This window comes from Mus caroli, chromosome X (assembly GCF_900094665.2).
Source record: "Mus caroli chromosome X, CAROLI_EIJ_v1.1, whole genome shotgun sequence".
Lineage (NCBI taxonomy): Eukaryota > Metazoa > Chordata > Mammalia > Rodentia > Muridae > Mus > Mus caroli.
The window spans coordinates 54,995,603-55,011,461 of record NC_034589.1 but is presented as its reverse complement, the minus strand read 5'-3'; the positions used below and the strand labels follow the sequence as shown (position 1 = coordinate 55,011,461).

The window sequence follows — 15,859 nt, the reverse complement described above, 5'->3', positions numbered from 1 at the left end:
ATGTGTGTGTGTGTGTGTGTGTGTGTGTGTGTGTGTGTGCATGTATGTGTATATACCATGTGTGTGTGTGTAAATTAACCAAACTCAGAAGAAGGATTATGCCCTGAGTCTAGAGGTACAGAGAGTTGTGAGTTGTTATGTGGGTTCTGTCAACTAAACCTGGGCCTTCTACAATATGAAAAAACAGAAAGCACTCTTAACCACTGAGCCATCTCTCTACTCCCCTTATAACCTGTTGTAAATGTCATTGGTCTTATATGTAAAGTAAGTTGGTGATTTACTGTCCCTGGTTTAAGTGCCTTATCAATTTGACTTCTTTAGGGGAGAAATTTACTTATTTAAAGCTGCAGCTTCTCCTCCTCCTATGCCTCTCAATTTGTAGGTGATTCTTGTATTTTTCCTTGTAAGCCCACCCTTTATCACTCTAAACTCCTCATGTCTTTTCTAGGTATAGCTATGTTTACCAAGTCTTGTTAATCTGTTTGAATTGTGGTGATTTTACCCAAATTCTTAAAAACTGTATGTTGTAAAATGACTTTTATAACTTCTCAGTCAGCTTGAGGAATTGGTTAAGAGGCTCTTTCCATTGCGTGGTAATAGACATTACAGAATTTTTGTTATTCTTTAATTTTTTCTTTACCTCTATATAATTTTTATTTTAGGTAAATATAGTCTCATTTGTTTCAAGTTAATAGCTAATTGCATGCATATTTTCTTTCCAATACATCTTTGTGAACTGAAATGAAATACCAACTTCTCTTATGCTTTAAATGACTTAAACGATTGTATTTGTATAATTGTGCATAATTGGCTTTGTTCTTAAATCGCTTTGTCAATTACATATGTGCTGCTGTCATTTCATTTGATCAAAGTAACTTTAGAGCATATTCTATGTCTAGAAAGTATTTTTTCTTTCCCTCCCTTCCTCCCCCTCTCTTATTTTTCATGCTTATTCTAGGGCATTTATTCTTACATATAAGTATTAAAATATATTATATGAATATCCTCTTTTTCTACAGCAAAAAACTACATTGGGGATTTAAATTGGAATTTGAATATATAATATTGACATTGAGAAAATTGAAGTCTCATATCAACTCCTCTGGTTCATTCACTCATTTTGTTAGGATTTGTTTTTTGTTTTTTTTTTTTTTCACATTGACTTGATGCTTTTCTCATTAAATTTATTCCAATATTATATAGGATATTTTCATCACTGTGAATATAATTTTATTCCATTTTCATTTCAGTGTTTATTACTTGAATAGAGACACACTATATTGTGTGTTTGCAAGTGCATGTTAAACAATTTTATATTCTTCCACCTGCCAAATTCTCTGAGTCACTTGCATTGATTTTTGATTTTTAGTTTTATAAATAAAACATTAACAGATGAAGATATCAGTATAGTTATTGATGTTTATATTAGTTCCTTTTGGTATTTTTTATTAGCTAGAAACTTCAAGACAGTGATGACTTATAATAGGGATATGAAGCATGCTTTTCTAGTTCTGATTTTATTTGATTGGGTTAGTGCTTTCCCATTTGTGATTATATTTGGCTTCCATTTTTTGGTAAACTGTACTATTTCAAGATAAGTTAATCATATTTAACTGATAAACATATTAGGAGTGTAGCTAAATATTATCAAATGACTTTTAAGGCTATATTAATATCACCATTTATATTATTTTTTTCTTTGATGCAAGTAATTGATGCCATAACTTAAGTTTACGAGTTACTGAACCTCTGTCACATTTCCAAATTTAATAGTATATATAGCTAGTAATTTTTATGAAACAAACCAGTAAAACCCTCAATGGTGTAAATTGACACATACATAATTTAATTTACTATTTATGGGTCTTTTGTTGGTCAGGGTCTGCTTGTTCTGGTCTGAGTTCATGTAAGTGACTCTAATTGTCACTGTAGGTCTGTCTGGCTCTGTTGCTACAGACCATAGTGCTTAGTACTACTTTTTTTCTAAGAAAACTCTCATTTTTCTATTAATCAAATCAAGAAATCATGGAGCTAGTCTCAGGGTGACTGCAGGGATACAAGAAGGAAGGAGAGTATGGCTAAGGCCTCTTAAGGCCTACATTGAGAAGAGTCACAATTCCACCTCATTTTATTCTTCATGTCAAATCACTTGGCTTATTCCAAAATTGAGGTACAGGAAATGAATACCTGAAAGAAAATTCTGAATCAAGGGAAAGGTGACATATACCACATTCTAAGTGGTCATAATGTCACTTTATTGAAAGACACTGCTTTGAATTTAAAATGTCATCATGTATATCCAAAAGTCTCCTTTCACATTTTAAGGCTTGTAAGTATTTTTTTTAATCTGATTTCCAAGACAGTTATCTTCTCATTGGTTTTTCTCAAAGAACAACCTTAAACTATTTTATTAATTCTACAATTTTTGTAATTTCCTTTCTTATTTCTTTCTCATTAAATTTGCGATTCTTTCCAAAAGACAAATACTTTCTCTTCTCATATTTGTTTGTCAATGCTATAAGAATATATAGGGTTTTTTTTTCCTGAGAAAAGCCTTTTCTGTGCCATCTATATTTTGGAATAAAGTGATTAATTTTTATTTTTTTCAGGTTGTTTGAAATTTTACTTTGAATTTCCTGGCATTTTATGAGTATATTTCTAACATTCTGTGAGCTTACTTTTACATAATTTCAATACTATAGCTGTCGGACTCAGAGAACCCATTTGCCACTTTTTGTTTTGCTATATTCTCTGCTTCATCACTTTCTTTGAGATCTGTCTTCAAAGTCTCTTACATTGTTTACCCTCATAATTCTCATTTTTGCCTTTGTGCTCTTTATTTTCTGCTGTGTGTTGTCTTCCTGGTCACTATTTAGGATCTCAACCACAGTTGTCTTCTTGTATAGTTAATCTACTAAACTGTTGATTTGGTAAATCTTATATTTGAGGTACCAGAAAGTCTATTTTATGCTACTGTTGAACCATTACATATATTTCATTACTGGCAATGATGGGGCGTTACAAGTTAGGACGTATCTGTCCTTTCACAAAACTAATTAAACTCTTTTGTTTATAGCTTATTAAAGTTGTCTCATGGTCAAGGGGTCAGGTACTCAAGTTGTAATAGGGCTCTCACTTGGTAGAAAACTAAATTCTGAGGGGAAGAGCCTTCTCTCTAGGTTTATAGTGTCCCTATCTGTTGTTTTGATTCATTCCTCCATATCTTCTTGAAGTTTTATGTATGGCAGCAGGAATATGGGTGTGATATTTTGTTTAGTTTCTGGTCTTCTTTTGTGAGGTTTTTATAGTGCAGGATCAGTGATTCACTTTGTCTTTAACAGAGTAAGAAAGACAGCAATTCTTGTGCCAAGACTCTTACAACATACAGGACAGAACTCATATTTAGCTGCTTCCCATAAGCTTCAATAAGTCTTTTGCTCGGGAAAGGTGAGTACTATGCAGTTTGCAATGAGAAACACTGTAAGCTAATGTTCTCATTTTCCTAGAGTCTTCTCACACAGTAGACTCTACTTATACTGTGTCACAAGGAAATGCTTTATAGTAATATGGGACTGGTGGTGAGATTCAGGATGGAAAACCATAATAGTTTGAATACAGTTGTAAAAATAATCACTAGAATATTATGAGTTGGACCAGCAACATGGTTCAGCAAGTAGATACATTAGCTGCTAAGCATTGTTACCTGTGTTTGATCCAGAATCTCTGTAAAAAGAGGGAATTGACTCTAACAAGTTGTTTTCTGGTGTCCACATGAATGTGATGCCTTGAATATTGATGCCTGTGCACACATATCACATGCACAATGCATACCCCACATCCATACCCACCCCCATACAAATGCATACATGCATACACTAAATAAATCTAATAAAAGTAAAAGTATAGTACAATGCTAAGAGGTTTACTATATTTTAGTTTTAATATATTTCTTTTAAAAGGAGGTACGAGGAGAGTGAAAATACAGAAGATTCATGCTAGGGAATCAGAAAAATGTCTTTAATCACTACAACTTGAATTCTTGCAGAAAACAAGAAAACAAAAATTTGTTAGAATTGTGTAAAGTTGTTAGTTTTAGTTACATAAAGTTAATAGGAAGCAGAAACTAAGAGATTTCTGTTCATTCATGGTGTCTAACCATTCATAGCACCTTAAGAATATCGATTCTGCTTTACTCTGTTCATCTAAAATTTCAGTTGCTCTCAGTAACCAGTCTAACCTATATGGACAAAATTTCAAAAAAAGAAATTGTACCCTCTAACTTGAGCCTTCTTCAAAGGTGATTAAGTAGAACTTTATTGAATATGAAAAGTTTGGAATGTTTATGGGCCAGAGCCAAATTTCAGTTTATCTTGGGCTATCTTTAGCCTCCTACAGAGCCATCCCTTGCCCACTTCTGTGTCTGACCTAATACAGTAATAGATGAAAACCTTTTGGAATGTATTAACTTAATAAAACCAGATTCCAGCAACTAAAATGCTTGGAGTATCACTCAATAGAGTTTGAATGCTATGGCTGTGGTTTTTCTTCATTGCTGTTACTAACTACTGAATATTTCAGCCAATGTATATTAAAAAGTGCCTTGATTTATGGCATACTTTGTTCTGTTACTACAGAAATTTTATGAAGCTGCTTCTATATTGTAACCTGGAATTTTGGATGAATTAAATATATATTCCCCAGGCCATGGTAACTCATATTTGTGTCTTTTGAGGCAAAAGTAGTTTCACCTAAACACCTAGAATACAAGGAAGAGACTTCTGGGAAATGTAGTCCTTACCCATAAGAGAAAGTGCTAAGGATAGGTAAGTTCATAATGTAATAAGTAAAGTCATTCAGATGATGTACTAGGCATGCATGCAGTCTACCAGCCCAATATCTCTGAAATAAAAACAAAGAAGAGAGGCTAAAGTTATAGGAGTATCTAAGGGAGCCACTGGAAAGGACTCCTCTGCGTTAATGTGGGGCTCAGAAATGTTATCTCTGCTAACAATAAATCCAAAGCATCACTCCTTATTGATGGATTCTTCCAGAGTCTTCTATCTGATGGAGATCAGAGATTTCTTGAAAATGTCAGCATAGCATAGGCTTTTGAAACAAAAAATTATCTGAGGTGAAGTCCTAATACCTAATTCAATATCAATGATAACATGAGCAGATAAATTGCCTTTTCTTAGTTCTTTCTCTCTTTTCTTTCTCTCTTCCTTCCTTCCTTCCTTCCTTCCTTCCTTCCTTCCTTCCTTCCTTCCTTCCTCCCTCCCTCCCTCCCTCCCTCCCTCCCTNCCTCCCTCCCTCCCTCCCTCCCTCCCTTCCTTCCTTCCTTCCTTCCTTCCTTCCTTCCCTTTTTCTTTCTTAGAGATAGGTCTTACAATATAGCAGTGTCTTGCCTGGAACTTGCTATACAGACCAAGCTTGCTTCTATTATATATTCATGGGCCTAAAAGCAAAGAACTAACCAACTGCGACACCAAAAGTATTAGTTCAAACAAAACATTTCTTTCTAAAAGTTGACTATCTTGTCTAGGTTATTACAGTAGTGGAGCAGTGGCTGGCAAAAAATGACTAGGTTACAAGTACTTTCAAATGAAGAAAAGTATAGATAAAATTTTCTTGTTATTATTGACCCAGATTGATTTTTTCATATTTCAGTATTTGTTCATTTATTCTTTCTTAAAAATGTATACCACTTGAATATGATCTTTGTGATAGGCATAAAACTAGACACCTAAATGTAATACTGTAGAAAAGTTTTCAAGGAACTACCCAAAAGGGAAGCCTCAGTCCAAATATTTGAGAACGCTGATCTCATAAATCAGACATGTCCAACTTGTGATCCACAGGCCACATATCTACGCTGATAGCTATGATCATGGCCCAACAAATTTGTAGATGGCAATATCATATCACAATGCTGAAAAGTTGGACACCTCTGACAATCTTTGAGAAGAAAAGAAAGATTTCTAACAAAGATTGGGGCTATAAGACAGAATTTGAGAGAAGCAGGGAGAAATGTCAGAGGCTGAATTCCATAAAAAAAAAAAAATGTGGCAACCCACCTTGAAGTTTGTAGTGGGATATTTTCCTCAGGAATCAAGACCTGGGAAAGGAAAAGTGAGAAGGCATGACTGAGCAGAGTAAGTAGTTGAACTTTGAAGAAGGACAACCACACCCTTTGCTAAGAAGGCATGGATCAATGGGGTCTGTGAGAGTGTGAACGTTAGACCAGAACTCAGTTATGCAATGTGGATTCTCACATGGAGGCCATGACTTCTGGCTAAGCAGCTCTGCAAATGAGGCAACCCTGGCAGAAGTGACAGTTTAAGGATGCTCACTGACCTCAATCCATACACCTGTCCATGAGCACTTTCATGGAAGTGGAATGTGGATAGCATATCTCTGTGTCAACCATTCTGCGGTAGAACCTGGCATTGACACAATGCAATAGCCTGTAGGTCCTAAGAGCTCTGCTCTGGTTTCAGGGCTTGGATTTCTCTGCATGAAACTTTCAGAGGTGCTGGTTATTTCGTGATAATTGCAGAACACGTCAATTTATAGAGAGGAGGGAGCAAGAAAATTTGAAAGCAAAGACTTGGGCCATCGCCCTGGATAAGCCTCTTACTGGTTGTGTGTGTATAAGTTGCTTGGCCTTTCTGAATTTGCTCCATGATCTGAAGAATGAGACTGATGATAGTATCACATTATTTCTTTGAGTATAAAAATGGCATAACATGAATAAATATTTAGTATAGGCAAGAGACTTAGTGGTTCTGTGAACAGCATAATGAAGATGGGATCTTTATTATGCCTTTTATTATGTGATAGGAATTGTGTTAGGCCTTGTTAGAAGAGGCATCTGGGAGTTTACCCTGAAGAGTTATGCAGAGTCCTTATCATCTCTGGGCATCTTTGTCAAAGAAGTGAAGATATAGCTAAACATCAATCTGCTAACAACTAAATATTAGAACCAAGATTTTTTTCAAGGAAAGAAATTTCTTTTTTTTACCATTGTCAGAATAATTACTAAAGTAAAAACAAGGACAGGATCTGAAAAACTTTGGAAAGCTGACCTGGGTCAAAGTGTTTTGCCTGTTGTGTGCTGAGAAATGATGGCAAAGTCTGTTGCTTGACTGTGTTTTTTAGAGACTTATTTATTTTTATATGCTTGACTGATTTGCCCATAGGTGTATGTACCATACACATGCCTGGTGTCCACAGAAGTCAAAAGAGAATGATACTCTGTAACTGGAGATAGAATAGTTGTGATCTGCCATGTGAGTGCTGGGAATAAAACTCAGGTCCTCTTGAAGAGCAGCCAGTGTTCTTAACCTCCCAGTCTTTGCTCCAGGTCCATCTGAATGTTGATAAAGTGGTTATGACAGACTTTAGAATGTAAACCACGCTGTGAGATAAAGGCCAATATTGATCATTCATTCCTCTTTGTCATAGGCAATTCTGAGCGCCGTGGAATGATGAGCATTCTTGATGGACAGCTCATGCTTCTGGTGACATCTATTGTTTTGAAATGTGAAATGATAGGGGTTCTTGATGGACAGCCCTTGCTACCCAGTGATAGCCATTGTTTTGTAGTGTGACTGAATCTTTGAACAAACTCTATCTCAATAATTTCCTCTTCCCTGAACAATCAAGAGACAAAACACTTAAAGATGCCAATTTCTCACAAGCATTCTGATTTGGAAAATTATAATGGTCTAAATGCTCAGTTTTACATGAGGCAGAAAATCACATATCTGCTTGCTGTGGGTTGTGACGATCTTAATGTTAAGCAACTGATGGATAAATTATTGACATCTCCTTGTTTTACATATGTCATTCACTTTTAAAATCCAGTTTGAGCCATAGCTGACAAACAGAAAAAAAAAATCCTGGGACCAATGTAATCTAGGGTTCTCATTTCCTTTAATAAGAATTTGTGTAACAAAGCACCCCAAAGCTGAATATCTTTAAACGATAACCATTTTTAGCATAATTGTGTGGATTAAGAATCTGGATAGAGTACAGAAAGAGATGGCTCATTTCTGACTCTTGAAATCTATAAATTTTAACTTGACTGTTTGGCAGAAAGCTAAGATGGTCTGACATGGGCCATATAGCTAGGACCTTGGTAATTGCCATCACCTGTGTTCCTTCATGTTCTTTCACATGATCCCTTCCTATGGCCAGCTTGGGTATCTTCATTTGTTTTCTGTTGCTGTGATAAAACACTGACCAAAACCACCTTGGGGAGGGCTTATTTGGCCTTCAGGGCAAGAACTCAAGGCATGATTCTGGAGAGAGGAACTGAAACAGACTGTAAAGAAATCGTGCTTAGTGCCTTGCTCCCCTTGGCTTGCTCAGCTACCTAGCTCTCTGTCTTTGTCTCTTTTCTTTCCTTTCTTCCCCCTTTTTTTCCCCATGAAACAGCCTTTCTGTCTGTATAACAGTTCTGGCTATCCTGGAAATTGCTCTGTAGACCAGGCTGGTCTTGAACTCATAGAGATATACCTGTATCTCCCTCCCTGGTGCTGTCTGGCTTCAACTACCTTTTTCTCTCATTATATATTTATTCACTTTACATCCTGATCATAGTCCCCCTCTCCCTTCTCTCCTCCCATCCTCACTCTCATACTCCTCCCCCATCCCTCTTCCCCTTCTTTTCAGAGAATGGGAGGCCCGCATGGGAACCAAACCATCCTGGCCCATCAAGTTGCAGTAGGACTAATTGTGTCCTGTTCAACTACCTTTCTTAAACAACCTCAGCACCTCTAACTAGAGATTATACAACCCATACTAGACTCTCACACATAAATTAGCATTCATTAAAATGTTCTACAGACACCAGCATGGACCAGTCTGATGGAGAAAATTCTTTAATTGAGATTCCCTCTTCACAGGTATTACCTAGTTTTGTGTCATGTTGACAAAAAGTAATTATGACATTGGGCTTCTTCACATCATGGATGTAAGGATACCCAGTGTCTTACATGGTAGCTGGATTTCCCCCAAGAGAAAGTTCTTCCAGATCTTTTAAAGGCTTTACCAGGACCTGACACAGCATAACTTCTACCACGTTCTATTGCTCAAAGCACAAAGACAGCTTGGATTCAATTAACTGTGTATTAGATGTTAACTATATATTATGAAGTGTATGAACTTCGAGGTGTGTAAGAACTTGTGAGTTTCTATTACAGCATCCATATTACTCAACCTTGCATTACTATCATGAAACATTTGAGGCTTCTAACTCCATAAAGGTAAAAAAGAAAGGCTTATTCAGCTCAGTTTTGGAAAACTGAAAGTTCAAATGTCAAGATGAAAACCCTCACTCGGAAGAAGTGATTCATGGCTGCTTGGCATGACAATGGCAGGACTGAGTATCAGGGCAAGAGGGTCACATCATGCACATCATGGTGGAAATGAGGGTGTATATGTGAGTATTGAACTCCTTACCTGGTGAAATAGAAAGTCAGATAGGCAGATTTTGCTTTTTCAACCCACTCTGTAGTGGGTCATACATATGCCTGTGATGACTATCCTCTTCATTTTTTAATAGCACTACCCTAAAGACCAAGTCTTTGGCTATATAGTAGACACTAAGGAGATACTTAGATTATATGTAAACTACAAAAATAGCTAAAATCAACAACAATAAAACTACTTAATTTGAATCACAAGTCCTTGGGCCAAGAATTTGAAAAGGATCCCATTGAATAGTTCTCTACTGAAATGGTCTCTCACAAGAAATGCAGCCAGATGTGAGATGAAGTTGATATTATCTAATAATATGGATTGTATATCTAAGATTCAGATCTTGTTTGACTTGCCAGCAATGCAAGTTGTTGTCAGGGAGTTGAGCATGAACCATCAGCTTGAGAGCCTAGTAATAAATTCTCTGGGGTGGTTACACTTCATATATGATGGTGGTGTGATAGGCCATCAGGTGGGCTAGGCCTGTCTGATAATTTCCAGTTTACTCTAAAATTAAGAAAGCATCACTTCATTACAATGAACTTATGCGCCCTCAGGTGCATGTGGATTTAAGGCCAGTATGTGATTCACAGTGAGACCTTGCCTCAAAACAAAAGAAAGCAAGGCAGACCAAATCTTTTGGTGGTCTGCATATGTACTGGAGGGACCACCTTCTGATCATCCTAGCATAGATGTCAGAGCCTGTTTCAGCTGATCATTTTGCTTACCAAGTACTGGACACTGGAGGCTGGAGTATGGGTTCATTGGAGCCAGTGCTAATGACATTTTCATGTTAAACATGTCAGAGGAGATAAAAATGGAGCAGACCCATTTCCTTTACCAATGTGGCTGGGTATAATCCCCCTAGCAGAGTCAGAAAGTTTATTTGGATACCATTGCTTGGCTGTTCACTTGAGTAGTCATATTTCTTGGTGTTTGGCACTAAAGCTCTTATGATGACCATTGATCTGTCTCAACACAGGCACACACCACTACAGTGTTTTTGCATGAGGTGTCTATTTTCTGTATGTTCTTACTATTTCTTTTGCAGGATGGTTTCCAGTGAGGGAACACAATTTTACTGACTTGTACTCACAGATAAGCAGGCTTCATTCACTCTCCCATGCAGACATCTCTCTACATCACCTCAATAGTATCAGCTAACCTAGATTTCACCCTGGGTTTGCTATGCTTACTGTTTTATTGTCTTTTAAGGAAGAGTTATACCTAGCTTCCAGCTGGATGTTAGTCTTGCTGACTATAGAGCTGTGGATAGAGATTATTGGTAAAGACAGAGAACCCTCTAAAATCACAATGTCGTTACACTGTTGGAGCTTACCAGGAAGACATAGACAAAACAAATGGTATGGGTACACAGGAGTCGACTAGCACACACACACACACACACACACACACACACACACACACACACACACACACACACACACACACACACCAGGACAGCAGGACAGGGTGGGAGTGTGGTGGGATGTGTGTGTGTATGTGTGTGTGTGTGTGTTTGTTTGTTTAGGGAGGTTGACAAACACTTAGAAGTTTGTGCTTTGAAGAAATGTCCAGGGAAAGTGTTTCCCCTGCTGTAAGAGGCTAAGGGTAGCACTGTCAGATGGTGTGCTAAAGAATAAGTTTGGGGTGAGAGGTAGATACACCCGGATTCTTACCCAGGCTCCACAAATAAGCAGGCCTGTGACCTTTTTGAAAATTCCGTAGTGTAGAGCTAGTTAGACATGGTGTTTTACGTCTGTCACCTTAGTACCCGGGAGTACAAGGCAAGTGTGAGCTCCACTGTGAGACCTGGTTTTAAAGAAAAATCATTTAATCACTCCAAGGCCTGATTTCCTCATTTGAAAATGGAAGTAATAATACTAACACTTACTAGGGGGGGGATGGGAAGTTTCAATAAGACACTGATGCAGTTACTGAGCACAATTGCTTCGCACAGTCTAGGAACGTAAAAGAATGGTAGCTATTATTGGGTATAGATTACATAAGAACAGTTGTTTAAAAATTGTTTTTCTCCTGTTTTTTTTTTCTCCAAACACACATTCAACCATTTAAATTTCTGTCTTTTGAAGGGACATTCCTTCTTTATCAGAATATTAATATTAATTAATGGTCTAACCTTGGGTTGGGTAATTACATTGTATCATCAAGCTCCAGGTTATTAGATATTATTTGCAAGAAAAGAAGGCCTACAGTTCCTCTCAGACTGAGCATGGAGGCTGCAAATTGAGTTTAGAGGATTACTGACCTTTAGACCCTGGCTGGTAGCAGGGGCAGCCCACACTCCTGGCCTTGAAAGCCACAGCAGGCTCTTGTAATTGAGTTACTGCCTGGGATTCAGTAGGACTAATCCATCTATATGATTTCTTCGCCTGGTTTAATATCATTAACAAAACCAAATTAAGGAGAGGGTGGAAGTGTGGTGGGATGAAGTGAATGGCTTTTCTGCTTGGGGCTCACCAGTACATCTCTATTGTTAGGATACAATGATTTTTTTTTTCTTCTGTTTTTCGAGACAGGGTTTCTCTGTGTAGCCCAGCTGTCCTGGAACATATATTTTGATGACTGGGTTGAGGGCTCTGTGAACTAAGCCATGCCCTCAGCCTCTTTACTCCTTAACAGCAGCCAATCGGTCCCCACTGACAGAAAGGACAGTGTGGGGGGAAAGGTTTGCAAACATCCAGGCACTGATTGCTGAGCTCCTCATTACTCCTTTTCTAGTCCTTGACTTCTTCTTTGCCTTATATCCCATATATAACTTCTGGTTTTGGAGCCGTTTTTTCTTCTAGTTCTAACTCTCAGGGATCTTTCATGGATTGTCACAAGTGTAGCCTGGGAGACAAGCCATCCTACTTATTCTTCTACTGCACCTAGAGACTTGTCCCACTTCACTTTACAGAAGGTTGGCTAACCTGAGCAGTGGGGACTACAGCCCAGGGAGAAGGGCCTGCGTATGGTGCAGGTGGGAAGCAGCAAGCACTAGGTCAGTTTCACTCTCTGCCCTATTGGCAAGCCAGATCCCTTTTCTCCCTTCTTGGAGAACCAATCTGTCTCAACTTGGACGGGTGGCCAGAGGTGAAGAGGCACAGACTCCAGGACAGATCTCACCGCAGTTGCCAACAGCGGAGTCCCCAAAGTGTAGGTGGCAACCAGTGCAGCCAGAAAGGCAAGCACTGGAAGTCTAGGGAGTAAGGAGGGTGGAGATTAGGGACTCCTGGCTTCGTTGTTCACCGCGGATCAAGAGAGCCTGCTGTGGCAGCACTGGAGGACCTTGCCTGTCCGGGGAAATAGGGAACACCCCGCTGACAAGATCGCCCGCACTTCGCTAGGCTGCCAAGCTTTTGCAAGGCGGCAGCTGACGTCTGCGCGCCCCTGCCGAGCTCTGTTTTTACTACAGCCGGCAGGCGGCTTTGTGGGGCCCCGCCCTCGCCGGCTGCCCCCCCCGCCCCCCGCCCCCCGCGTGCCCACACCTTGTCGTTTATATAGAACGCACCCCAGTGCCGATTCCTGCCTCTCTGGGATCAGAGAGTTCTTTGCCCGGAGAGTGGCAGCGAGGGAGCAGGCGAGCTCCGAGGGGGTGTGGGTGTAGGGAGAGAGAACAGGTAAGGGTTTTCGCTTCCCGCTCCTCTGCGGGCCAGCAACTCCGGGCCCCTCTTTTGGCCAAAAGACAGGAATCTGAAAACGGATTAAATAGAAAGGAGCGAACCTCCCTTTCCGAATCCCCGCGGGCGAGAAGCTGCGCGGCTCTGCGGTGTAACAGGCTCACACGTTGCTCATCACATGTTCAAACATTTCCCTTTCGGGGAGGCTCGTTATTTTTAAGTGAATATTTTCGTCTTTGTTTTGATTTTTTTAAAAAACCTTCCTCGGTGTTTTATTTTGATTGAGTTGGCGGCTCAGCAGATTGGGAGAGGCGGGGAAAAGCTACCCAGTAGAGCTTGGGCAGAACACCCAGGCAACTCCCGGCGTGGTCGGCGCCCGTGGAGCGAGCGACCCGCACAGAGCCCGGGCAGGCCGGCGGCGAAGCCGGGGAGTCCCGGCTGCGCCTCCCGGGTGCCCCGAGATTCCTGAGCGCGGCTCTCCGCGGGCGGGTAGGAGCGGCGGGGCGCTGGAGCGGCCGCCCCGCTTTGTCTCTGCACTTCTGGAGCGCGGCGAGCGGCTCCTCCCGCGGCCGGCCGCTCAGGCTCGGGCGGCGGCTCCTCCTTCACCCCTCTCTTTTCCTCCCCACTCTTTCGCAGGCGGCGACAGCAGCGGCAGCGGGGGGAAAAGCGGATTCCGCCCGGAGCCACACTGAGAGCTCGCGGTCGCGACTTGCCGCCCTAAGCGCTCTCGCAAGTCCAGCCAGCTCGGCGAGGACTTCCTTCTCCTGGACGAATCTTGTCAAGCAAGCTGGGATCTATGAGTGGAAAGGTGACCAAGCCCAAAGAGGAGAAAGATGCTTCTAAGGGTAAGCCCACCGAGAAGTCCGCCTCCTTCCCTTCGCTAGGTTGCCCTCGCCCCCTTGTGTGCGCGCCGCCCAGTGGCTCCTAGTCTCTGTGCTAGACCCTAAGGTGCCCATGACCTCTGCGACCCCGGGCAAACCCCGAAGGTCTAGGTTCTGAGGAAGTGTGGGTTTGCACCACTTTCCCTCCATCCTGGCGGAACTGTAGCCCCTCCAGAGCCTCCAGTCTCTTCCACTGCCCCTCTGAACGCATGGTGGACGCGCTGCGGGCAGACGAAGCTGCAGCAGCCTGGAGCGCAGGGAACAGAGCTGCCTGCTACTGACTGGACCTCTCTCTCTCTCTCTCTCTCTCTCTCTCTCTCTCTCCCCTCTCTCTCTCTCTCCTCTCCATTTCTTTCTCTCTCGCTGTGTGTGTGTCTCTGTGTGTGTGTGATAATGTGTGTGTGTGTGTGTGATAATGTGTGTGTGTGTGTGTACGCTCCAGAGAGTGTGCATATGTGTGCTGCGCGGTGCAACATGGTGACATACTCAGGAATTTGTCCCACTCTCAGGACCCAAGCACAGACCCACGTTCAACCCCCCTCGCCGTGCCCTCAAATGCAAACAAAGAGCCTGGCCCATATGCAGAACCCTTCCCCCATACTTCTCACCTCACGCCCCTTACCCCCCCAACTTCCTACCCACTGCACTTAAAGCAGAAGACAGGAACGTGCACCTTTTGACACGCCGCGTGCAAAAGTGAGCAATCTGGATACCCTGGCGCCGCCCGTGTTGCGCCTCAGTAGCGCAGCCTTGCCAAGCCCCGGGAGAACAAAGGCTGTTGTCCCCTTGCCACTGGTGCCTAGTGGGAGTGGGCCTCTGCAGGAGGGCATAATTCATTTCCTCAGCTCCCTGGGATATAGCCACCTGGCCCAAGGCACCTGGTCCCGGGTCCCCCTAGAGTGTACTTCTCGGCCTGGGGCCTCCCGCAGGCAGGATGGGGACATGCAGCAGAGCAGGTCTCAGGCTGGGAAGAACTCAAGAAAAGGAAGGGGTGATCTCTGCCACCACCAGCTTGTACTAGTGCTTGCCTTGCTCAGGACACAGCTTAGAAGGGATGTGTAAACTGGAGACTGCAGCCATGAGGATTAGGACACAGAGACAGGCACAGGGGAGAGATCTGGAAGAGCAGTGAGCAAAGGCTCAGGTGCATGAGTGTCCGAAATAGCCACAGTAGACTCTGGGTTGGGCTAGGTCCTAAGGACCACAGGTACCTTGATATGCAGAAACTCACTCCAGGTAAAGTGGGTTTGCAACAGTGGGGAGTTGGAGGAACTCCAGCCCTTTTTGATTGTGTGCTGGGGTGGGGGAAATTAACCCTTCCATGCACCCAAGGGCTCCTTTCTCTCCAACTCTTTCCCCTAGTCCCCTTTCTTCTCTCCTCGCTTCTTTCAGAGCTTGCTTTCTTAGGGGATGGGCAGTGCCAGCTCCCCGCAACCCCCCGCCCCAGCCACCTGCCACAGAAAGTTGTCAAGTCTTCAGAGCAGGGCCTTTATCCTGTTTTCTAAGTGGAAGTGTTTCTTTTCCCACTAAGCAATGTGGTTGACTAAAGGCTCTGGGAATTTGTGGATGGTTAAGTCTACTGTCCTAAGGGCCAGAGGTGTCAACTTAAGGTTTGGGGACCCACTTGGACAAGGTGGCCATTCGGGACACACACATTAGCTGTTCTAGTAAATTGTAAAGGTAGAACTGCCCTGACATGTTTCCACGGCTTCCTTAACTATGGCAGGTCTCAAAGATACCCTCATATGATAAGAAAAATTGGCTTAAGACGCCTTATTTTTTTTTTTTTTTGACACGGTGAAGATCATAGGTGAGGAGTTTACATGTGAGACTGGCACTTTATCACTGAGCCTCACCCCAATACCTGCCCCT

General features: G+C 41.8%; 1 protein-coding gene across 4 annotated transcripts in view; it reads left to right on the top strand.

Annotated features, from left to right (window-relative positions):
• The window catches only part of Fgf13 (fibroblast growth factor 13), a 518,718-nt gene that overhangs the window by 4,700 nt on the left and 498,159 nt on the right, over positions 1 to 15,859 (top strand). For 2 of the 4 annotated variants that reach the window (XM_029473296.1, XM_029473292.1), the window contains exons 1-2: positions 13,021 to 13,106; positions 13,743 to 13,951. In XM_029473296.1, the coding sequence (XP_029329156.1) occupies positions 13,903 to 13,951 (49 nt within the window). In that variant the 5' untranslated portion in view covers positions 13,021 to 13,106; positions 13,743 to 13,902. Of the gene's footprint in view, positions 1 to 13,020; positions 13,107 to 13,576; positions 13,596 to 13,742; positions 13,952 to 15,859 lie in introns of those variants that run through there. The other 2 variants (XM_029473294.1, XM_029473293.1) reach the window with 2 other exon arrangements.